This window comes from Amphiura filiformis, chromosome 17 (genome assembly GCF_039555335.1).
Source record: "Amphiura filiformis chromosome 17, Afil_fr2py, whole genome shotgun sequence".
Taxonomy (NCBI): domain Eukaryota; kingdom Metazoa; phylum Echinodermata; class Ophiuroidea; order Amphilepidida; family Amphiuridae; genus Amphiura; species Amphiura filiformis.
This window is the reverse complement of record NC_092644.1, coordinates 52,708,065-52,733,069: the sequence shown is the minus strand read 5'-3', so window position 1 is coordinate 52,733,069 and position 25,005 is coordinate 52,708,065. Positions and strand designations below refer to the sequence as shown.

Sequence of the window (25,005 nt, the reverse complement as noted above, 5' to 3'; positions counted from 1 at the left end):
TGTTAAGTTTCCCCACCCAAATGGGTTCTGATTTATGCTGCTACAGCCTTAATTTTACACTTTTGACTGATCCAATGTTCACAATAAATCCCTATAGTCCTAATTTGGCAAGTCAAAAACATTATGTGGACGGAAGAGTAAAAACACTGTTGGAATTTGATTTACTGTATATCAGGTTACTTTTGTGGGGTTTATTGTTCATGATTTTAACAATTCTGAACAGTTTTGTGGTTTCTTTTATTCACTGTATAATACAGCTACACACTGAAGCATATAGGCATATGGATTTAAAATATTTTCACAGGGTTTAATGGGGTTGCCTATTTAACCCTGAAAAGCACAAAAAATTAAAGCAAAACAAAAGATTTTCCATTATATAGTACCTGTTGTCCAAGTCTGAGCATAGCACACTGCAAGATGAGTAGATCCCTGAGTAGATTTAGTCTTGTATGTGACATCTGTGTAAAGCTGGTAGCTAACAGATCTACAGCAGATGAACTGGTAAAAGTCCACTTGCATTGAGATGCTGTTGTGCATCTGGTTCTGTTCAATAAAAACAATCATAAGTAATTTCAACATAAACCTTTACAACAAAATCAGCACTTGGGAAGAGCATGAGATGCTTGGTGAAGAAAGGAATACAAGGCCAGATGGTCTGGTGTAGGAACCCTTACATCAACAGAATATTTTCCCAAGTCCTTTGCAAGCCCCAGTCCTTGTGTGACATCCATCGTCAAGCAATGTGCGTAGGACCCAGTATGCTTAATTTGTAAAAGCAATTTGGCAAAACATTTTTGTTAAAGAGTATGTTTTTCCTTAATAATACATGACATGCATGCATACTGACAGGCCAAGAATTATGACAACTGCTGAGCAACTGTTTGATATGACCTCACATGTCACCTCAAATATACTTATTTTTCTAAACAATAATAAAACAATTCTTCAAATGAAAAATGTATTGGGTTAACATCAGGCTTGCAGGTATCCATCACTTTAGGACTTTCAGACCCATTTTCTCAAATTTAATCTGCCCCTTGGCCAGGTGGCTGAGTGCTTTCGTGCGACACTGAACTTTTATGGGGGCTCAGGGCTATGGCTGGAGTTACAGGGTGGTTTCATCACCTAAAAAACAAATATATACTCTGATCAGCTCATAAGAGGCGGGACTCATAACATTGTGTATTTTGCTTTTGTGAATTTACGCAAAGGTAACTTAACATGTGCATTGTGCAGTAACAAAAACTGAACATTTCTCACCTATTACAAAAGCTGATCATAGTATAAGCTACTTACCATCTTCATCCAGCATCAATGATTCTGGGTTCCTTCTGCAAGATCTATTGCAGCTAGCATCGCCTGGATGGTCTTGTCCATGTCTTGTATGGCTTGTAATCGCCTCGATAATTTGGCTGTGAACACTGTACCCTGCGCCGCTCTGCTAGGAGTGTCTGTATCCGCTCTAGGTAAGAAAGAAAAGCAATAGAATTAACTGTTTAAATGTCTTTTTTACGTTCTGATGAGTAATGACTGTCAGCCCTTTACTTTTACCAACAAGAAATATAAGAATCCAAGATCTAAGGGAGAGTTGCGTTTTAGACCCGATAGTGCTGCCTGGAACGACCCTGGACGAAACAAATTTTCTGTTTACAAGCAATATGAAAGCAATAAATACTATGAAAATCAATCTATAATTTCATAAAACTTATGATTTTCATATCAAACCTACTCTGCACTGATTTGACAATAAATATTTGTGATTTGAGGTAGCATATGTTATGTATAAATCATAACTGAAGCAAAACAAAATTAAATTAAAAAATACATTTCACATTTGAATTTTCAGACAACCAACAGGAAACAAACATCTTTAAGAGTCCTTTTAAGAGTCCTTTTGAAATCAGGAAAAATTTGTGAAAATATGTATCCCTACTTACCCTAGTCCCAATAGATCACTTGCAATTTGATGAGCGACTTCTTCTGGTCTGACCAGCTGGAATAAGTCATTCTCAAAGGATAATTGTATGATGGGACTCAGTTTACCTCTCACTATCTTGATGCAATCTGACAGGGCTATCAGGTCATTGCACAGAGATGTTTCTGAAATGGTCAATGGGCAATAAATAGTGTTAGAATCACTATTATTTCAAGTGATATTTTTCATATTACACATACTATCATGATTATCAACATGTATCACCTCCATAGTGCACCAAACTTGTGTGTAAGCAAACAACCTTGAAAACTTTTAAGTTTTCAAAAGAGCCAACAAATTAGCAATTATTTTAATCATGTGTTAACCCTGACAGAAACAATGGATTTTTGCTATAGGAAAGGAAAGAAGAAATGAAAAAGGAGAGAAGATGAACAAAGAAGTCAGTTGATATCCCCGGGATTTGAACATTAGTCCCCTCACATGCCAAGCAGAAGGTCACCGCCTGGTAGCCACAGGGGTTTAGCTGGCCCGGCCAGTGATTCTGTGGGTATATATGACATAGTACTTACCATCTGTTACAAATGGCACATTGGCAAAATCTTCCGCTACACAGCTGCCGATGGGTGACAAATACAGGTGCTCTACTGCATCACAAGGCCGCAGCACACTCAACAAACTCTGTGTGAGAAATATTTAAACAGTTTAATACTTTTAATCTTATAGATGTCAAGATAAATACAATCTGTAATGATAGAGAAACAGACTACATAATCATGTGGCTTCTTTGCTTTAAGTCCAAGTTACACAACATATAGACCAGTCTTACAAAGAAGAGTATCACATGATTTTGATTTTATATAACATGATATGATATCGATGTGATAATGAAGTCTGATCCGTCAATGGCAGTAATCCCAATTATAAGAATGGTCTAAAGTTTGTTCTGCTTATATAGGTTGAACTCACCTTCTTCACAATAACCACCATCCCTGTTGCCTGATCTAGCATTACTCCAACAGCTTTATTTGCAACCTGGCAAACAAAATAAAAGTGTATTACTTGAATAGATAGTAATGAAGAGTAGCTTTTATTTTGATAAATTCAATAACTTCAAAACATGTGCCAATCACACATAGGACTCTCATTTTCTGTACCTTCCTGACCCGCCGTCCAACACAAACACTGTATGGTCTGCATGTTCAATAGAGTGTGCAAATAAGGGAAATTCCATGTAAAATTTTACTGCAACTGGATAGAAATATCTGAAACTTCAAACTGATGATATTGAAGTAATAAAAACCCTGACATTTCAGGCTCTAATTGGACATTTTAAAGTAGACAATAATTCTAAACAGTTATACACTACATGTAACCTCAGCAACTTGGAAAATGAAAGTGCTTTTTTAATGTCAAGCATATCTAGGGATATCAGCTGAAATCAGACAGATAACAAAACTTCACTCAGGCCAAGTTACCTGGTGAAGGATATGCATGTGTAGCCGACAACTGTGCATTATGCTGATTAGAACCAACTGTAACAAGGTTTTTATCATGCATGGATCACTGCCCTGTCATTTCCAGATGACCATGAGTAGAGCAGATTTTGATTTGATTTTTTTTTTTGGTTCAGCAGAGATTTTGAACTTGTGACTTCTTGCACCACAGGCAAAGACCTTATCAAGGTGCCATGCTTACCTCATGATACTGCACACAGCATGCATAGAACTTAGACCAGCTCTGTTGCAATAAGTTATGGTACTCCTCCTGAGTCATCTCGCTGCCTCCAACTTTCTGCTGGATATCATTACCTATGATAGCCATGGTCTCTTCCTTCAGTGCATCCATACTAATCTGACTCATATCTGATAGAGAGCCAATTCCTTCACCTCCTGACTGCCCATGGTACAACTGTAATAGGACACATAAATTCATACACCACAAGATTCTTATTACGGCCACATGCGCAGGTACACCATCGCCAAGGTGGTGCACACAAAGTACCTACAATGTACAATTTGTATTATGTAGGTCCTACATAGTACAAATGCAGCTGCTGCTGCACATGACCCACCAGCAGTGGTACTGCATTGGTAAGTACACTGGTACTGCAAAGTACCAACCGAGTACCTTGGCTATGGTGTACCTGTGCAGGTGGTCCCAACAGGAATATTGTACTGTAGTAGTGTTAAGAAACAATTTATTTCAAAAGGCTCAGCCTTATCACTTATAAATCTAACCAAAAGAGACTGGTAAAAACTTCACCTATTAAAGTGCTTTTTAAAACTACATTTAATATACCACACCCATTTACAGGAAGTTGCCAGAATATATCGGACATACTAAAGGAGATTAGACCCAAAGAGTCATGAATCCGAGTGTTGCACATGGAGGGCAAAACACAGTACCTCTGGATTATTTTGCCCTGCACTCAGCAAACTTTGACTAAAATGTGTGGCTGTTTGCATTCTGTGTGCTGTGTGTTCTGAAGCATTGTACCAATAATCCATGCTAAGCGCTACATGTACATGTGCAAAACCTTTGTAACACTGATGCTTAAAGATGCAAATTATCATTCAATTTTGGGCTTCAGTACACTATTTTGCCCTCCATAAACAACAAAGCAATACGCCAGATTTACATGATAGCCTCACTTATGGGCTATTCTGAGTTGGCACTCTTTAGATCTATTCTCTTTGGCATACTGCAACAAAATTTGTTGTATCCCCTAATTCTTCAGAATAATGGCAAAACAAAACAAAACTAATACCCAATGTTTATGACTCATTTTATGGAAACAAGTAAATATGCACATAGATGAAACAACCACACAAGTAAAAGTGACAAAACTTCAAAATTGACAATAACACACAGTAAAGTAGAATCAAAATACAGCTGCATCACTTACATTCAAGGCTCGTCCAATGGAATGCAAAGAAAATTTGCCAGGTTGGAAAATATGATCCATGTATGCTTCCTGATGGTAACAAGACATGACACGTAGATAAATATTTAGCACTATCATAGTTATCAGTAAAAAAATAACACATTTGCAAAATTTTATTTGATTAAATTGCTTCAAAACATTATTGATAGAGTTGACCGAGCTTATCAGAATTGAAGCATGATATCATTGAAAGATTCAATTCACCTGATTTTAAGTTAACGTTCAATATGAGTATAAATCCGACAAGAGAAGTAGCAGATCAAAATACCATATCGGCACTTTTTAGTAGCGTTGCTCGACTAGTCAGTAATAGTCATAGTCACGACCATTGACAGTAGTCTCTACTTTCAACTATGATTTGATGACTTTCTATTGTGTCCTCGAGACACATTAAGTAAGACAACTGTAACACAGAAAGTTTGGAAACTGATAGTTTGACATCCATACAACTCTTGCTGGAATTTGATTTTATGTGTAAGTTTATTCGTAGGTAGACTTGATGTATTTGTCTTGTCTTGTGATCTTTGGTTGCATTATGATTGTCACAGTTAGATTAATCCCTCAAACCATCAAGATGATGCAGATTTGTGCATTTTGGACATGAAAATTGCTTTGAGTTTTTACTCAAATTTTGACCTCCAAATAGTCGTAATTAGTCGAGTAGTCACTACTATTTGGTGCAGACTGGTCCACTACTAAAAAAGCTGAAGTCATTCAATCCTATGTTTTGTACAATGAAGTTTTATAATTAAATTTGTCTGATTATTCCTACACAGGATATGGAATGATCACAGGATGATTGTCACAACACATACAGCTTTTAGATTTTGGCCCTTGTCCGAGGACAAGTCAAGATTCACATCTCTTCAGAGTTCAAATACACAGCTCTTGCGGAAGCTTTTTTCAATTTTTACAACCAAAGGCAACATTTTGAACCATTCCAGATTTAACACTTTCCATCCACAGCAGTACAAAAATGTGAAGAATATAATGTGGGCAAAATTTATCACATTTTAACCTCTATTACTCTGATTCAGCTGGAATTAAACACAAAATGAGTATTTATTTCCAGGATTGAATATTTTGTGCAGTTGCTCATGGCAGTAAGTGTAATCGCACACATGGTTGGGTGGGATTTACAAATTGGTGCCAATTCAAAATTGGAGAGGTCTTGTATTTACTGACTCACCCGAGGCTCCAGGAATGGTGGAACAAGAAGATCGTCACTTGAGTGAGAACTTGAGAGAAACACAGGACTCCAGCCTTCACTACCAGGACCACCACTGTTCATAAAAAAGTACAAGTTATTAGTAGAAAAGATGACCTCAAACTAAATGACCATTAACTGGCTTCACTTTTCAGAAACATAATCCAATGTACACATGTCAAAACTATAGCAGATGATACATGAATTTTTAAAGTAATTTCTAGCTACCGAATCAATGTTACATTGACTCAGATATCAAAATTTGAAGATTTGGACTATTCTTTAGAAATAGTGCTGAATAAGACTTATCTGCAGGCAGCATATTAGCACCCTTTCCAGATTTTCTCTCAAATTAATAACTATAACAGACATGGCAATATAACCCAAACATCGCTCATTCTTTGAAATGCTACATTTACACTTCAATTCAATTACCGTATTCATTCCAATAAGCACCCAGGGCACTTAACAAAGTCATTTTGGGTGGGCGCTTATTTTTACATGGTTTATCTAATTTTTTCCTGACAGGCGTTTATTAGAGACGAATCTATGTACGTTATAAAAGGGTCCTGAGACGTTCTAGTAGCTTTTCTGATGCAGAAAATGTATTGCAAGTTTTACACAGGACTTCTAATCCCCCAGCTATTTCACTTTATCGATGTCTGTCCATCACTTCAACATTAACGGTACCATATAGCAAATTGAAAATACCCTGGGTGGGCGCTTATTGGGGTATGGGCGCTTATTGGAACGAATACGGCACCTTAAATTTGGCAATTGTCTCCCCAGATGAGGTCTTCCTGCTAAAATCAAAGATGCCTCATAGTAAAGCTCAATTGAATTTTCCTATAACACTTACCCTTCATATGCTTTGAATTTGGCAACTGTCTCCCCAGATGAGGTGCTCCAAGCAGCCCAAAGGTGTGTCATGGTGAGCCCAAAGTCAATCAGCGTACTCTCTTTACCGCCCTCTATTGAGGCTATGTGTAATAGTCGCCACTGACCATCTTCCAATGTTGGTTGCAACACAAGGAACTAATGACAAGAGAGACAAACAGGTAACATTATATGCATTAGTACATTAACATCTAAAACCTGTATGCCCATAACGTAAAGCTTTGCCTAATGGTGCTATGGGTCACAAGACACAAGTGGAATTTTTTTAGGCCTATTATGTGTTTAATACCACTCATACATAAATTCAGTAACATTGTGAAGGAAACTTCATATTTTAAAACACAACACAAAGTTATGCCTTGGCTATAATTGAGTCCACAAGGTCTGTGCAATCTTGATTTTGAGCTGTCTCTAGCTTGCCCGCATGGACACAACACATACACTGTCTGTCCAAGGCATGGAGGCTTGTTTTGTATTGCATGGCGTAAGTGTCAATAGGATGGTAAAAACTGTGAAACAAGGGTGGTTGATGTTGAAACTATCAATGGTATTCTCTCAACCAATGAGCTTTTTGGAGCTGTACATATCCAGCATCACTTGTCCCAGCACCTTGATGGCAGCTGCACGAGTATACAAATATTCTGTATTTTCCTTTTAGGCTCCTATATAGCGGTACAAACAATAAACAGCAAGTTTCACAGTCACAGCTCTGCCCTTACCAAAACCTTACCTTCATGACATTTATAGCTGACATCAAAGATAACTTGGATAAGGATGAATTTCTATTTTTTACTTGTCTTACCTGATTTCTATCAGGGAATCCAAGATATACACCAATGATTAGGTTCCTTGGATCGCTACCTACAGCTTGCCTGATTTTATGGCCTACAGCTGGGGCCTCAGATAACTCGGCTCCATCGGGTAAGAATTCTAATAATTCAATACTCGCTAGGCAGGTCTGGTTCTGAAAATTATAAAAAAAAAAAAATTTAAAGCTGTATGGCTGAAATAGTGACAAACATGTAGACAGTCACCCCAGAATGTAGACAAACATCATCGCCCCCTAAAAAGTGTGCTGAGGCTTGTGGATCAATGTCTAGGCGTTGTGCCTGTGCGTAGCGCACTATAAATCACCATGCTTTTTTTAAACACACACACACCCACCCCTGCATTATGCAGTATTTCCAAACATCTGAAGTCTAAAAGGCCTCTGTCGGTGTGTTGCAAGGCGCAATGCATACACACATTCACACACTTTATCCAACATTTAACACATTCCTACCTTACATGACCACATGCGCAGTTTATGATCTCTGCAAACACAGAATACAAAAAAATCTTGTCCTACTGGGTTCATCACCAGGCTCAATGTTGTATCAACGGTCTCTTGACCTCTCCTGTGGTAGCAAATCAAAGTGCATTTTTTGGGGGTCAATAGAGCATTAATTATCACCCTCATTTACATCTCTTAGATTTATTCCATTATGTTAAAAGTCCTTTAAAATATTATCGGTACAAACCATATTGGGCAACTACTCCATGAATTGTTCAATTAGTTTTGTTCAACTTATATAAGGGGGAAATTATTGGCTTTTGTTACTGCGCGCGTCAACAAAGTCCCAACTCACGCTCATGTAAATTCACATAAGCATGTGCCAGCCACACATTACGCAACGCAAACCTAGCGTAAGCATTGCCCCAACTGCGTGCATGCCATTCTATATCAATACACGGTGTTATGAGTCGTATTTTTTTTCCATCTTATATAAGTCAAACAAATTTTAGCAATGGTCCACTTGATAAAAACGAATGGTTAAGGGGGTACTAAACCCCTGGCCAATTTCATGCCTATTTTTGCATTTTTCTCAAAAATAATAGCACATTGGTGACAAGTAAGATATGTATATTATAGGGGCAAGGACTACAACTACTGTACTGAAAATTCTGTAACTCAAGGCAAGTATTTATTGATTTATTGATCAAATATTGGTTTTCCCTCATTTTTGGCTGTAACCCCACAACTGTTGCTTGTGCTGAAATAAAATTTACAGTGCAGTAGTTGTAGTCCTTGTCCCTATAATATACATATCTTACTTGTCCCCAATGCACTATAATATTTAAGAAAAATGCAAAAATAGGCACAAATTTGGGCAGGGGTGTAGTACCCTTAACACTCACATTTTTTACTTTTTTTTGCATACAAGTAATTAAATATTTTCTACCAATCCCTAAAGCCTTAAGATAAATATTTCCCATTAAATTGTTACTAATTATTAGGGCTGTTGTTGAGTAGAATTTACATAGTCAACAATCATCAAATCTCAAGATCCGATATCGACAAGTTGTGGATAAAGCAGTACATCAATAAAGTCAAAATATAAAGTTCAGAGACCACATTGTGCATCGTTTATTTATACACCGAAATATTTAATATTACCATATACCATATGCGCATATTTGGATTGTAATAGAAAGAATATCTGCACCACTTATGAATGAAATAGAGAGACTGATGCAGTTGTTTCATGGAAATAATGGTGATGCTAAGTATATCTTAAGTTTTTTTAACCTTTTAGTGACTAGATTTTTTGCTGACAATTGTTCCATGCTTGCTGACAATCCGGAAAATTGCTTTGTCGAAAATATTGTCAACAACAGCCCTACTAATTACGAAAGGTAAGAATTTGTTAAATAAAACAAATATATTAATTTAAAATACATCATCCATAAGTTACCAATGTGCATTGTCCTATTTTAATCACCAAGGAGCAAAGCATTTGTCAATTCAGGATGCCATATCTTTACCCCAATTGTGTAACATGATTGCCGGCATTATCTATGCCCGTGCAACGGGGCATAGATATTGTATTTGTTGTGTTTAGTCTTCTCCTCCTCATCGTTCTTTTGCATGACTCTAGCTCAAGAACTAAAGTAGCCTCGGAGCCCATACTTGGTATAATGATGGCCTGTGTGCCGTGACCCCTAAAAATTTCCTGGGGTAGCCTCGACCCCAGAGGTCAAAGGTCATGGGCTACAGGGGGCAATATGTGTAAAATTTCAAACACCTCTAGCTCATAAACTATAGCGCCCTCAGGGTTCATACTTGGTATAATGATGGCCCATGACCCCTAAAACATTCCTGGGGTAGCCTCGACCCCAGAAGTCAAAGGTCATTGGCTACTGGGAGCAATATGTGTAAAATTTCGAACACCTCTAGCTCATAAACTATAGCGCCCTCAGGGTTCATACTTGGTATAATGATGGCCCATGACCCCTAGATATTTTCTGGGGTAACCTTTACCCAGAGGTTAAATGTCATGGGCTACAGGGGGCAATATGTGTAAAAGTTCAAATACCTGTAGCTCATAAACTATAGCGCCCTCAGGGTTCATTCTCGGTATAGTGATGGCCCATGACCCCAGATATTTCCTGGGGTAACATCGACCCCAGAGGTCAAAGGTCATGGGCTACAGGGGGGAATATGTGTAAAATTTCTAACACCTCTAGCTCAGTAGCCTATAGTGCAATAGATATCAATCATTTGGGTAGCTACCTGCATTTGCAATGATAACGGTTTCGAACATATGTCAACTTGATAAAATTCCCTTAAAAGGGAATGTGTACGCATTTTGCTTGTAACAATGTACGAATTAAAGTTTATAACAAGGGCTTCCACATGGTGGTCACAAAGTTTTCGTTTGTGGGAAGGGGTTTAGGTGGGGTCATGGGCATAGATATTCATGTTTGGTCAAACACAACTGTGCCATCTAGTTTCATATTGTATTACTAGTACTACCGATCTCTTCTACCATACCTCATGACAGCAGGTACCAATCCTGTCCATAGTCTCTGCATCACTGTAGCCTGCCGCAATTCATGCTGGGTTACAATACCTGCAATGATAATGTTTGCACATACATGAGCCAACATCTCCCTTAATAAACTTGGACACTTTCATTCCTGTTACGATATGGGATTTCAGTATTGGAACTTTAGAGATTTTTAGTAAAGACCCATATGTGATATCAAGCTAACAATCCAAGCGCGAGACCTGACAACATGGAGGTAAATAAAGGGAAATAAAACAAGACTGTCATAAAATATAAATTACACCTGATCTATGTGTGTTCATAAACTATTGGCTAAAATACACAAGACTTTAACAATTCCCAGCATATTTTGATAGAAACATACCAATCAAGGAAAATGATATAATCCACTGGGAATTGCTCATTTTCTCCCCATTTTTCTCTAGATTGAATGTGTCGTCAGCAGATTCTGATGAACATTTTGGATTTTTGTTTGATAAAACCAAGTGAATTTTTACTCACTACAATATCAGGTATTCACTTCATCAGGTATGACTGATGGTCATCTGATCCACTTTCCTGGCAAACAAGTTTGAGTGGTTTCTGGTGTTCTTTAGTCTCTCTTGGATATTACAATAGTGGATCGTAAACATGACTTAAGAGGTATGTGTCCCCCTCTCTGTTTAGATGTGTAGGACAAAATATTGTAGTACAAATTCACTTGATTTTGTCAAACAAAAATCTTGAATGTTTATTTTCTGAATAAACCTGATGAATCTATTCAAAGATTCTGATGACTTTCCAGAGCTCTTTATGATGTCATACAAATTGCCTAGTCTGCCATTTGAAAATCAATATCTATCAACATCCAAGTGTGAAGGTTGAAGCTCACTTACTACTTCATACAAAATGTGTGTAGTATATTTATATATTCAGTTTTACTCACCTTGAATTCCCATGGGAGCAAGCTTGATAAGAACCACACTTCCCACATTGGTTGCCATAGCAAACAGTGCCTCGCCCTCATTGGTCAGCCATGAGGCGCTGGTGTGAAACTCATATGACTGTGATGCGCTATGGCTGATCACATAGTAGTTGGTAGATTCCCGGAACTGTGCCAACGAGACGTCTGCAAATACTGAAGGTACAGATGACTCGCCACCATATGGTTCCTGTAAGCCAATCAAGGAGTAGTTACATCAAAAATAAAGCAACCATAGGCCTGTCACTGACACTTCTTGGTATTACTTGAATGCAGAACTTGGTAAGCTGTTTCAACTAAAATGAACTGATCAAAGATATTTTCTCAACATTATTACACCCAATTTAGTGCAATTATTTTGATTTACCAAATGAGTTCCACATTTTCTAAAAAGAGAGGTATTCTCTGTCCCTTTTTCTCTTTAAGTAGCTTCAGCTAGAAGAGCTAGTGTTCATTTTTAATGGCTCATTCAGAAGCCATTGTAATCAGATTTGGGATGGGAAGTAGTCAAGTAATATAGGAAAAAAGTTTTTTTACTACTCTATCATATAATTGTCAAATAATTTTAAAATGATTATTGATTTCAGAGAGGAGAGAGGAAAAATAACCTATACTTTAAGACAGTTGCTGAATATACAATGTAACACATGGGTAGGGTCAGAATTTATAAATACCACCATGACAGCATTGAAGTTTTCAAATTAGACCAAAAATCACCAGAGTGTACCCTTACCAAAGTGGAATACAAATTTGGTATTCCATTTGTATTCCATCTGTATTCCTGGCCTAATTTTGCTGGATTGATGGTGTAGGAATGTATTCCGTCATGAGGAATACATGTACACTGATTGGATATTAGGAATACAATATTTGTATTCCTCATAACATTTTGGAATACAATTTCCTGGACCTGTATTCCTCATTTGTATTCCTTGCAATCAAGGTCATATTTTGTATTCCATCTGTATTCCTGACCTTTGACATGTTTGACAAAAAGGTGCATGATGGGAATATATTTCTAGCAGCCATTTTAAAATTGAAATGACTTCAGAGAAGATGTGGACTCATTATTTGGGGATATTTCACCATTTTCCAGCTGTATTACAGGCCTTGTTTTTCACTATTATTGGGTTGTTGCTTAACAACAATGTATGTAAACCATGTAACTATATCAATTCTTGTGTGCAAGTGTTACATTTGAAATACAAGGATAACAAGGTAAGCTTAAATATTAATTAAGGTAAGCTTAAAAATATGATTGCTTGATGCAAATTAAGGTATTCTAGTTATTATGTATAGGCATGTAGTGTCTCAGTAGGAATGGTCTAGCACAAGGCGGAGGGAGGTGTAATTGGCATTACATCATATGCAACTTATATAATTTCTTATTTTGTGTAATTTATAATGTTTAACAATTATACTAAAAGTGCCTTGTCATGCTGGTGCAAGATTTGTATTCCTGGAGTGCAATACATCCCTGGGGTGTATTCCTGAGGTGTATTCCTTGGGTGCATTCCTGAGGTGTATTCTTATCTCATTTAAATAATTAGGCTCACAGGAATGCATTCGGAATACAGATTTGTATTCCTGGAGTGGAATGCATTCCTGGGGTGTATTCCTGGGGTGTATTCTCATCTCATTTAAATAATTAGGCTTGTGGGAATGCATTCGGAATACAGATCTGTATTCCTTGATTGTATTCCTGCCCATATACTTGTTAAGAACCATATCGCTAATTCTACAAAATCGGGTGCCAATCCACTGTAAAAATTGAAAAAATAAAAGTTGTTCAAAAAGACCTGCTTTTTATGTTTTTTAAGAGTAAATGTATCACTACTTTCATATGTAAAAGATTGCCAACACCACTTGCATATTTTTCTTTCAGGAGGTCATGATGTTTTTAACACTAAAACTCAATGTAATGTGAGCTACGTTACCGGCTACAAAATGGGCTGGTTTTACTCAATCCAAGGTCATAAAAAGCAAACTAAAGATCACTTGAGTGAAATGTAAACCCGAATTCACCATTTCGTGGAAGTTTTAAAGATGCGTAAATGAGTGTGTAACGTAGCTCACAGTAACGTAGTTCATGGGTTTTAATGTTTTGATGTGATTTGCTTGAACGTTAGAACGTTATGTCGGTTAATTCTAATATAAATGGGGTTCGACCACTGGTAGCTTTCACATATTATTAGGAAGTACATGTAATACAAGTGCATACTATAGAATTCTGGTAACGTAGCTCACCAATCTTAACATGGTCGGTCGAAATTTCAATGTTGACAATATTTCTATGCCAAAAATGCTACAGCATCACGATTTTTACTGTGATTTTAAAAACCTATGAGTGTTTCCTTTCAAAAACCGCAAATTACATTGATACCTCTGTTTTACTTCTTTCCAATAACGTGTGTTAAAAAAGGGTAACGTAGCTCACAGCGTTTTGGTGGAAAGTGCAATTTATTTTAGAATTACTCAAAGACGTTTTAATCACTAAAAAATAATGTTGATAAACAATATGATGGTGCGTTATCTAATTAAAAAACAACAAATATGTAAAGAAATCGCATTTATTCAAAGAAAATATTCAGGGTTAGATGTGACACTTGAGCAGTGGAAACGCATTTTTAGCGATTTTTGAGCCTTTGCAAGGGTTAATCAGGCTGAAGAAAGCATTTAAAGTATGGAAAACTATATATGTCCGTGTAGATCTCGGTGAGTTCTACCAGAAAAACAACATAATTGATGCCCTAAATGCTCGACAAAGTGTTTGTGGACCAAAGAATGGAAAAAAGGCTATTGGCACCGGATTTTGTAGAATGAGCGATATGCTGTATTCCTCTATTTTGTGTATTCCTCATCTGTATTCCTGCACGTCCAGGAATACAGATGGAATACAAATTGGGAATACAGCTGGAATGTATTCCACTTTGGTAAGGGTATACATGTCTGAGAGCATAAATCTATGGGTGGTTTATGAAGTCCTGCACTTCATACGCATGAATATCTTACCATTCTGTGCAGTTTATTTGGATGGGGTACCACCAATCTGTGAACGCTGTGAATGGTAGCCACCAGGACAACAACATGGGAATGTGTCTCATGTATGGATACCCTGGGCAGGATGGGAGCATCGGGAAACCTGAGTCGCACTGCGTTGCCAGACAAGTTGTAGTCCAGGGATAACTCCACTAATTCGACAGTGTCTTGTGATGATCGCCTACAAGAACAAAAACAATTTATCATTACTGCATAGTATCATAGACGGTTGACGTGGAATGACATCTGTACTGAACTTATATCACATAAAACCTTGTATACACCTTATCAACATATGAATCTGTAACAAGTGACAGTGCTACCTTTACTTTATTCCTGTAACTTCCCGCAGCATCTGGGATGAACACATATTGTACAGTAATATTGGAATTATATCATTGTGTCCCCTTGTCCTTGAATACCATATCACCTGTGTGTACAGTACTACAACTTACCAATAGATGAATCTGTTGCGAGTGACAGCATTAACTTTAGCACTATCTCTGTAACTGAAGCCACCTGCACTGTCTGGTAGATTGACATCTTGCAATGTACCTTGTGTGGCACCTATTGAGATAGGAAGAAACAAATCATCCATGAATGATATATTAAATCAGAGACAGAAAATTTAAAAGACTCGATTGCGTATTATACAGAGAAATCCCAAACAAATTTGATTCCAAGTCAGTCCAAGATGATTGGCAAATGCACTTCAATCCCAAAAAATGTTTTGTGATGAGACTCACATATATATGCAAGAACTGTAAAGCATTTTCAATACAAACTTAGGGAATCAATCTCTAGAGGAGCAGACTGACAGTCAACCACACCTTGGAGTGTTTACAATAACCAACAACCTCACTTGGAATAAACATGTTGATAAAATCACTGCAACAGCAATAGGACATCATCTCAAGAAATGTGTACTCAATGTGCACAACACATCAAAGAATCAACATTTAAAACCCTCATATGGCCACTCACCGAGTATTCATCAAGTGTATGGGATCCCTACATACAAGTTCTCATTAACAAGCTGGAACTGGAAGGGGTCCAAAGGAGAGGAGCTCGGTTTTGACTGAATTACTATGAGACCAAGTCGGGGACCAAGTCAAAAGGATGTGTCACTGAAATGCTGGAGAAACTTGGCTGGTAGCCACTTGCAACAAGAAGACAAACAAGGCATCTCGCTATTTGCAGAAAAATGATGGCCGAGAAAATGCAGTAATCACGGTCACCTATCCTTAATTACCAGTTGGAAACCTCCTTCAGCACTGCGATCCTCATGGCACTCCAATTCCAAAGCTTTCACACCAATATTTGCATCAAAAGACTGCTATAAACATTCTTTCATACCTCGAACAGTTAAAGATTGGAACACATTGCCTGTAACAGTGGTTTCAGTAACAGAACCCAAACAATTCAAAGCAGCAGTTAAAGAATCAAATTACCATACCCAAACATGGTTTAGGCAAAGCAACCAACCAGCATATCTAAATTTCATCTGCATGCGCACTACTACCCTGACAGCTTGATTCCACCAGAATAAGAAGGCAGAGACACATAGAATTAGTGTGCACGCTAGCCCCCCCCCACGCCGCATACATACAAGGAACTAATACGTTGTCCTCATTCACAAATTGATACTATCTGTCCAAGGTACGGTATAAGGCTAAGACCGTACAGCAGGTCTAGTCCTACGCTGTCTTTCCTATTCGTCTGTTTACAAACAGAGAGGTAGACAAAAGACTGTTCCATTTGTCCAAACACTCAAGTATCAGAAGGTACAATGTAGGTATGCCAGCTGAATTCAAATTTGCCATCAAACTGCATCATTTTATATCAAATTAAATCCCTTGAGTAAAGAAAGCCAAAACTGAAAACCTTTTTGTCATAGCACTTTCCGTAGCAAAGTTATATCTTGTCAAAGATTGACTTTCATCAAAAAGATTCAGCTAACAATTTTCGCATTTCGGTGGTGTTTCTAGATCTTAGTCTCATGATGATAGCAGCTTTTCTATGTGGAACTGCTATCAAAATCCCTCTAAAATTCCATGTGCGAGTGTCTCATCACCATAAAAAATCATATATTTGGGTTAAGTGAAGTATAGTATAGACAACATTTATGTAGCCTGTTCTTTTAAATTTCTATGTAAATATGTATTGTGTTCTAGGCAAATTTGGCTGACTAGCAAATGTGTTAATTAAGGTTTGCCTGGCATACCTACAGAAGGATGGTCCACATAGCGTGATTCATGTACGGTAACTAAATTTAATTTTTATTACTTCCGTGGTCCATGTACGCGCTGGTGAATTGCGATCGCGTAAAAGTGACAAGGTCGCCTAATAAGCTAATTCGATAATTCAGAACAGAGTGCATTGTGGGTAATATTCTTGAGGATATAATAACACAATCCTCCCATAGACGGCTGTGGGAATGGACTTTGACTGATCGGAAATTCCTGTGATTTCATTGTCATTTACAACTTTGGTACTTCCAAGGTAGGTTCTAACTATCTTTGTTTGTTATATAAAAGTTCTATGGGACAATCAGATCCAACATCTGGCAAAAAAATATTTTAAAAGGTTTTTTTAAAAAGTGCAAAGTTCGTCACCATTGAATTACTGTGTGAGGCCTGGCTGTGATATCCCTACAAACTTTTACCCACAATGCACTGATTTGCACTCTGTTCTGAATTATCGAACTTGCTTAGGCCATGGGAATTGAAGTAGTAGATTTGCGTCCAGAACTTTATGAAATCCCACGGGGCATTTTTTCATAAATTCATTAAATTCATTATTTCTATTCTATTTAGGCACAAACGAACTACCCCATTCACGCTGTACAAAGTTAGAAGTAAAGGACCCGGTTAGCACGCCAGGCACCACAAAGCATGCAAAGTGCATAGCATCGAATTTTGGTGATCCCGTCATCTTTTTTTACCGTTTGAGGCAGTATCGCGCTGCTCATTAAATATTCATGAACCCAATCACGTCACATTCACATGGTCTTAATCGGTAGCTCGGATTGGTTGGGATTGACCAGGCATGTTTTTATGAATGAAATTATGACCTTAACAGGGGCCCAGGAACAGGGGTCAGGCATTAGCATATTCATGTGGTTTTGTTTTTCAAGATGGCTGCTGGCTATCGGCGTTTGCCTGGCCTGTCATGCTTGTTGTACTGAACTACGCCCAGGACTCGCGGTGAACAGCCAACACGGGTGAACAACATCATTGCAGAATCATTTTCACGGGTTTACGACTGTTTTACCAACTTCAAACTTGCTGATTTTATGTTTGCAAGCCATTTTTTTTGTTTCTGGTAAATAATGGAAATTTTTTGCAAATAATGAAAAAATATGCAGTAGGTTTTGGAGCATGCGGGCGGTCGACGCAAATCTACTACTTTAATTCCCATGGTCTTATAATCTACCCGAATAGTCATTTCTGTGTATGCGCTTGTGGAGTCGTGGACGCTTGGCGCTGCTCGGACCACGGAAGTAATAAAAAAATAACTTTATGAGGATTAAATTAAAAAGTATGCCCGCAAATTTAAGCTTTATGAGAAGCCTATTTTGGTTGCAAAATGAGAACACAGAGTGGCTTATCTTTTAAACCCACATTCTCAATCTCTCATGCCAGAGGTTAAAATAAAACAATCTCTAACTACTGGTTTCGTTAAATGTTGATGACACGTGGGTGAAGCTACGCAAAGATCAACTTGCTCCGTTCTTCGACCATATCAACAGTGTCAATGAACATATTAAGTTCACCCAGGAAGAACTGAAAGACGACAAACTTGCTTTCTTAGACTGTTTGGTCACCGTGCAAAGTGATGGCAGTCTAGAAACATCAGTATATCGTAAGGACACTCACACAGATCAGTATCTGTTGTTCGACTCACACCACCCATTGATCCATAAATTGGGTGTAATACGGACTTTATTTCACAGAGCGAACACGATTCCCTCTAGCGAGAACGCAAAGGAACAGGAACGCGAACACCTACATAAAGCACTGAACCGTTGTGGTTATCGCAATTGGACCTTTAAAAAGGCTCTCTCTCAGACCAAATCCACGAAAAAGACTCCGCCGCTTTCGCAAGACCCAAGGTGACGGAGAGGCAAAACGTGGTAAGAACATCACCATCCCCTCGTCTCTGGACTGTCAGAAAAACTCCGCCGGATTTTTCGAGACAAAGGGGTACCGGTGTCTTTCAAGCCCAAGAACACGCTACCAGGGACGGATTTAAGCAGTGGCCCGGTGGCCCGGGGCCAGTGGATTTTGCGTCGGGCCAGTAAACTTCCAACAACACTGGCCCAGTGGGCCACTAGATTTTTGAGCCAACACATATGGCCCTTCGCACTTGATTATTAGTTTCCTGTTTACTGCCCGCGTCCAAAATTGAAAATCTCAAAATAATTAATTATTTTATTTTTATTTCTAATTTTCTCCTAAAATAACTTTCAACTACTTCTACTTGCCATTTTCTGACTTTAATAATATCAACAATAATGATGAATCAACAAAGAGTACAACTCCACCTTCACTAATTTATAAAATCAAATATTGTTGTGAAATAATTAAATGCCCGCTCTAGTCAAAACTAGTCAAAAGTTGCTTGTAATAGTTCAAACTAAATAAAGAAAATAAAAGATAATTAATAATTAATAATTAAAAGTCACCTTGTCCCTTTTTCAAAATCTTTAATAGGAAACTAATAATCAAGTGCGAAGAAGGGCCTATGAGACAAGATATAATCAGTCATGGACATTATTTACACAGTTTCTGCTCTGCCTATCCCCTGTAATTTATATCTTTATTCAATGATTTTTCGTATATTCTTATTCTTGCATTGCTAGCAAGTTGGAAATATACAGCCGCTTTTACCGGCGATAGTAGGCCTACGTAGCCTACTACTTCCAAGGCTCTTTCGTGCTCTATCTGATGATGATAACGATACCGCATATATGAACCTTTGTGAACTTTTGGAACTAAAAAAGGCAGGACCAGTGGCGTAACTACGGGGGGCAGAGGGGGGCAACATATAACATGGCCGGGCGCCACCCTAGTGCGCCTAAATTGACCAATTCAGCATCGATTCTGCGCCCCCAAGCGATCATAGTGAAAGTCAAAATTTTTGTGCGCATTTCAGCACAAAATCAATTGAAAGAACATTTTAAGACGGATATTCAACATCTAGTAATCAAAATTAATTAGTGTATAGGCCTTATTTGTCCAAAATTTTTTCGAGAATGGGGGAGCATTATGTATCCTTAGCCCCTGAGCTACGCCACTGCCAGAGTCTAAGATATTCTTGGGTGGGGGTAGGGGCACCAATTTTGTTTCTTGCCCCGGGCGCTACCAACCCTAGTTACGCCACTGGGAAGGACTACTGACTGAACTCGTCTTAGTGACTACTACACTCTCTACATTGAGTACATTCAGTACAAAACAAATGTTAAGGTTTGCTTGACTCTAAGGGCTCGGATAGCGACATTTCCACATATTTTTTGTGGGACTTGAGAGCACATCAGACATATTGAATTGCATTTTGAAAACGAGGAATGTCCATCTGATATCAAATAATTTTGATTTTTTGAAATTTGTTATACAAGGTGTCCCATAAAAAGGTTACATGTAGAAAATGAACCGCATTTTGTGATGGTACAACAAAACAATGTGATTTTTTCAGATATTATTTATTCATCCTTCTTGTAACTGTTTGCTAAGTTTCAATTTCATAAAAAGCAACTTAACTTATGAGCCCAAGATGACAGGGGTGTCCAGAGTGGCTAACCATCAAAATATCGCACAACGAAAGTTGAACATAAGCACACCTTTGTTTTAAATCTTTTCTTTGTTTTTTTTTATATTTCTCTTATTTTTCATTATGGCCATGTGTTTTGAACTCACCACCCGTAGCGTTACATCACAAATATATGAATTTTTACACCAATTGAGTTTCAAATTAGAATATCTCCACAATTATCAACCCTAAACTAGCAAAAGTATACATTTTTGGAAAGCTGAAGGCATAAGGAATGTAACAATACATATTTCGACTCATTATACAGGGTGACCTTGAAGTTATACAGGGTGGAATAAAAAAATTGCGGATACAAAAAGGGTTACTTAATGCATTGCTTATTACTAACTTGCAGTAATAAACTGAAAGTAAATAACATCTATTTAGTTAGAGGATAGGGGGAGCCTACAGACTTTGGAAGATAAAAAAATCACAGCTGTTTGATAATCTCGGAGTACAGGGTGTCCCAAAGTATGTTAGAATTTTTTTTTTTTTTTCATATTTTGAAATGAATCATTTACCCCTAACCCATACAGGAAAAGTAAGTCCATATTTAGATTCCTCATCAAATTTCCTATCAGAAAATGTATACTTTGACTATGATAGGATAAGTAATAAAAATTTTACAGTAACTTTTAGATTTTGAAGACATCCGCATTGCTTACTACAGTGTTTAATATGAAAACGGGTGGTTTCGTACGTGAAAGTTTGAATTTTATAGGCTAAACCAATCATCAAGAGTTCAAAATGATTAAAAATAATTAGCACAATTGTTTAGCTGTAAATTAAGACCAAAACCAAGTTTATAGCCCCTGTAGCAGTGAATTTATTCAAGTTACACACGTGAAACGTCGCGTTCCCATAGAGTTTGTGTGTACCACCTCCCCCCCTCCGCCTCCACCACCCTGACTACTCGCAATTCAATCGACCACAGCTTTGTTAGTTGAGAAGCTATATTGTTCATATGTACAGGTTATTTAGTGGTATTATTTAGCTTTTAAATGAGACCAAAACCATGTCATAATCTTTTTGTTTAGCCGAGTTATGATGAATTGAACAGATCACAATTTGAAAATACGTAACACCACCACCCTTTTTGGGTGGCGAGTTCAAAACGCGTGGCCTTATTGAACTTATAGCACAAAAGAAACATTGAAAAATTAAATATTGTACACTGAAAATAAATCAGTTTTAGAGCTTCTTGACTCTTGGTGGTAAAAATAAAGGAAGATGGTCATTAAAGAAGAACACGTTTTTGGTGAAAGCAGTTCTGCACGCTGTATCTCCTGTTATTAACATATTTAGTGAAATAAATAACAATCTTTTGCATTTAGATCTTGCTTTGATTTGTTGACTTGAAATCGCTGCTGTTTGTTTTTACATTTCTGACTGAAATAGAACTGAACAAGTTTTATTCTTTGTTTATCAAAATAGCCTACTGCATCTGCCTACTCAAGTGCCCCGCCAAAATGCACGGTGGCGATAATGAACCTTGTGTCGCATTACGTATGTCACGTAAAGAGCTTGGTCAGGAATGCCTGGAATGCGGGCTAAGTACGTAGGTTGTGAACTTGATATTCACAGGGGTACTAGTAGAGGGTACATAGATTATGTCATGAGAAGGATATTTATATGTTAACATTAACTTAGATTATTTTCAAAAACCTACATGTAACCTTTTTTTGGGACACCCGGTTATGGCAAATGATTAAAAATTGATATAGATTTCCTTTTTTGCAGTAGAACATATTGAAAAAGCTGGGCCAGTAAATTTATTGCAGGGCCACTAGATCTGCCATTTCACTGGCCCGGAGGGCCAGTAGAAAACTGAAACCTAAGTCTGTCCCTGCACGCTACGTCAAGCGCTAGTCCACCCTAAAGACAAACAACCCAAGGATAAGCAGAGCAATATTGTTTACGCGATCCAATGTCAAGACAGCGGTTGTGAAGAACGGTATATTGGTGAGACAAAACAAACGCTTGCAAAACGCATGTACCAACATAGACGAGCCAGCACTGGTTGTGGAGACTCGGCCGTCTATACACACTTGGACAGTTCCAAACATTCCTTTGACAACAAGGATGTTATGATCTTGGACAGAGAAAGCAGATGGTACGAGAGAGGAGTCAAAGAAGCAATTTACGTGCAACGGGAGGAGCCTTCACTGAACAGGGGAGGCGGCCTACGTCACAACTTGGCGGGGCCTACAGTTCAGCGATTAGGAAGATCCCTCTCAGGTTGAACTCGAAGGTGACCTGTGATACTACAACATCCGTTTCACAGGTCAATGAACTTTACCGCCAGAAGATCAGTCGGGCTGATGATGCGTTCAGGATAGAACGTGAAAATTTCCCACTCAAAAACGTAAGTCCAGTTGCCTAGATTGTAGTTCAAAATAATTTATTAATCTCTAACTAATTATCAAAAGATCGTAAATTTAATTTCTGGAAACGTGCCGGCGAAACGATTTGTTTACAAGTAACAATCCTTGTTCCGACACCGATACCGTTCATTCGGCTTCATTCGGTTTCATTCGGCAAACCATGTGATCACTCAGCAGCCCTCGAATTAACCCACGGCACCGACGGCATATTGCCGTGGGTGCCCACCCCCATTGCCGCAATGCCCTCAAAATATGTCCTTTACCGACTGCAGTCACTTGCCGTGCCCCTAAATGAAGTTGCCGTGGGTGCCCTAGCCGGCCAGCCCTATCCCTTCATTATAAAATCATTAACAAGTACTGGTTAAATCCCCGCAAAATTGTGGAAAATTAAATCGAAAATCTTGAACACGATCGCTATTTTGAGCATCGTAACCCAGCTATCAATCACAGTATACACAATAGTTTGTTGTGAATTAATATTCATTAGTAATCATTACCCGTACGTAAGCTTACATATTCAGCCAATCACATCGGCTTTTATACATTATCTGGTTGCTAGAAATCTGACATTCTGATTTCATTTTCTCGATTGGTCAGAGAAATACCTCCAACGTACTATCGACCAATCATAATTTACCAAATATTTGAAAAGGTACCCTAAACAAGTTGTCCAGTTTCAGAAAACTACCCTTATTCTTGAAAATCACTGTTTTTAGACCCTAAACGCGTCACGCACGTAACTTGCCTTGCCTAAAAAAAACACCCCCTTTTACTTGTTTTTTTTGGTCACGCATGCGTACAGACCATTTATGTGAGTGATCCCCCCGGGGTTTTAGTGTAAAGTTGAGAGTCGAATTTTACTTTGGTGTCGAATTCAGCTGACGGTAATGCATCTATTCGCTTTTGAAAAATTGCCTTGGTGCCCTTCTCAAATTTTCAACAGTTGCCTTGATGCCCTTTTGAAATATTACAAATTGCCGTGCTGCCTTGCCTTTTCAGTGAAAATCCACGGCAATTATCAACTTGCCCTAAAAAAGTTGCCGTGCCCCTTCAGATCCTTAATTCGAGGGCTGTCACTCAGGTGAACTATGATTGGACGATTGCGTTAAATTTTATCCAGGTTACCGGGCCATTCCTAATGGCGATACTCGTGTCTTGGAAATATTTTTCAACCACGTTGCAAAATAATCAGAAATACACCATCAAGGCGACTCGATCGGTAAGCATCATTGAAATTTCTTCTTTTAATTTTTTCGATAAAATTGTAGTTTACAGTTTTGATTAGTTTGATGAGAGTGGATTTCAAAACCAGTCCACTAGTAGACGTTGTAATTGACAGTTTGACATTTCCGCCGGAGGATAATGTGAATCCATAAGATGTGGCAATCAATTTCACGATTAAAATCTTTCCTTTGGGGCGATTTCCATTTCTTGCTATCATTTAAAGCCTGAAAGCATCAATACTAAAGATAGGCTATCAGTCGCTTGTGCAGATATATGTTAACATTGGATTCCATTTCTTGTTTTTGTTCACTGTATGGAAAAGCCTGTTCTGTTGTATCTTGTATTGGTTGTATTTCCGACGCTTAATTAAAAAGCTGTCAAGTAGAACCATGTGCTTCTTTTGTCCAATTAAATTTGCCATCAAGATTTCATATGGAAACAGTTCAGACCCAGAATACGATCATGTCAGAAATTAATATTTTGTTCTGGGACTGATTATTCTAGTGGGGATTATGCACTTTCAGTTTCCCACGCGTTTGAACGGGAATTGGATTGCGTACTTTTTCGATGTCTAGTGAGCAAATTTCTTCAATATTTTGAGAAAATGATGTCAAATTTTCTATTCTATATTGTTTGGTAATAATGTCTTTTGCCAATAGTATGTTTAAAGTTGTAATTTTGTGTTTTTGATCGCAAAGATCGGATATTTTCGTTCGATTCAATTCTGAACCCTTCAAGGGTGCCGATTTCAATGGAACTTTGACGATAATTT

General features: G+C 37.9%; 1 protein-coding gene across 1 annotated transcript in view; it reads right to left on the bottom strand.

Annotated features, from left to right (window-relative positions):
* The window catches only part of LOC140137295 (nuclear pore complex protein Nup160-like), a 47,141-nt gene that overhangs the window by 18,714 nt on the left and 3,422 nt on the right, over positions 1-25,005 (bottom strand). Inside the window, 17 exon segments of the mRNA XM_072158938.1 lie at positions 384-511; positions 514-543; positions 1,297-1,326; positions 1,329-1,462; positions 1,938-2,100; positions 2,506-2,614; positions 2,903-2,968; positions 3,632-3,844; positions 4,842-4,910; positions 6,070-6,163; positions 6,947-7,122; positions 7,787-7,948; positions 8,267-8,381; positions 10,799-10,877; positions 11,740-11,965; positions 14,788-14,995; positions 15,270-15,381. Of these exon segments, the coding sequence (XP_072015039.1) occupies positions 384-511; positions 514-543; positions 1,297-1,326; positions 1,329-1,462; positions 1,938-2,100; positions 2,506-2,614; positions 2,903-2,968; positions 3,632-3,844; positions 4,842-4,910; positions 6,070-6,163; positions 6,947-7,122; positions 7,787-7,948; positions 8,267-8,381; positions 10,799-10,877; positions 11,740-11,965; positions 14,788-14,995; positions 15,270-15,381 (2,114 nt within the window).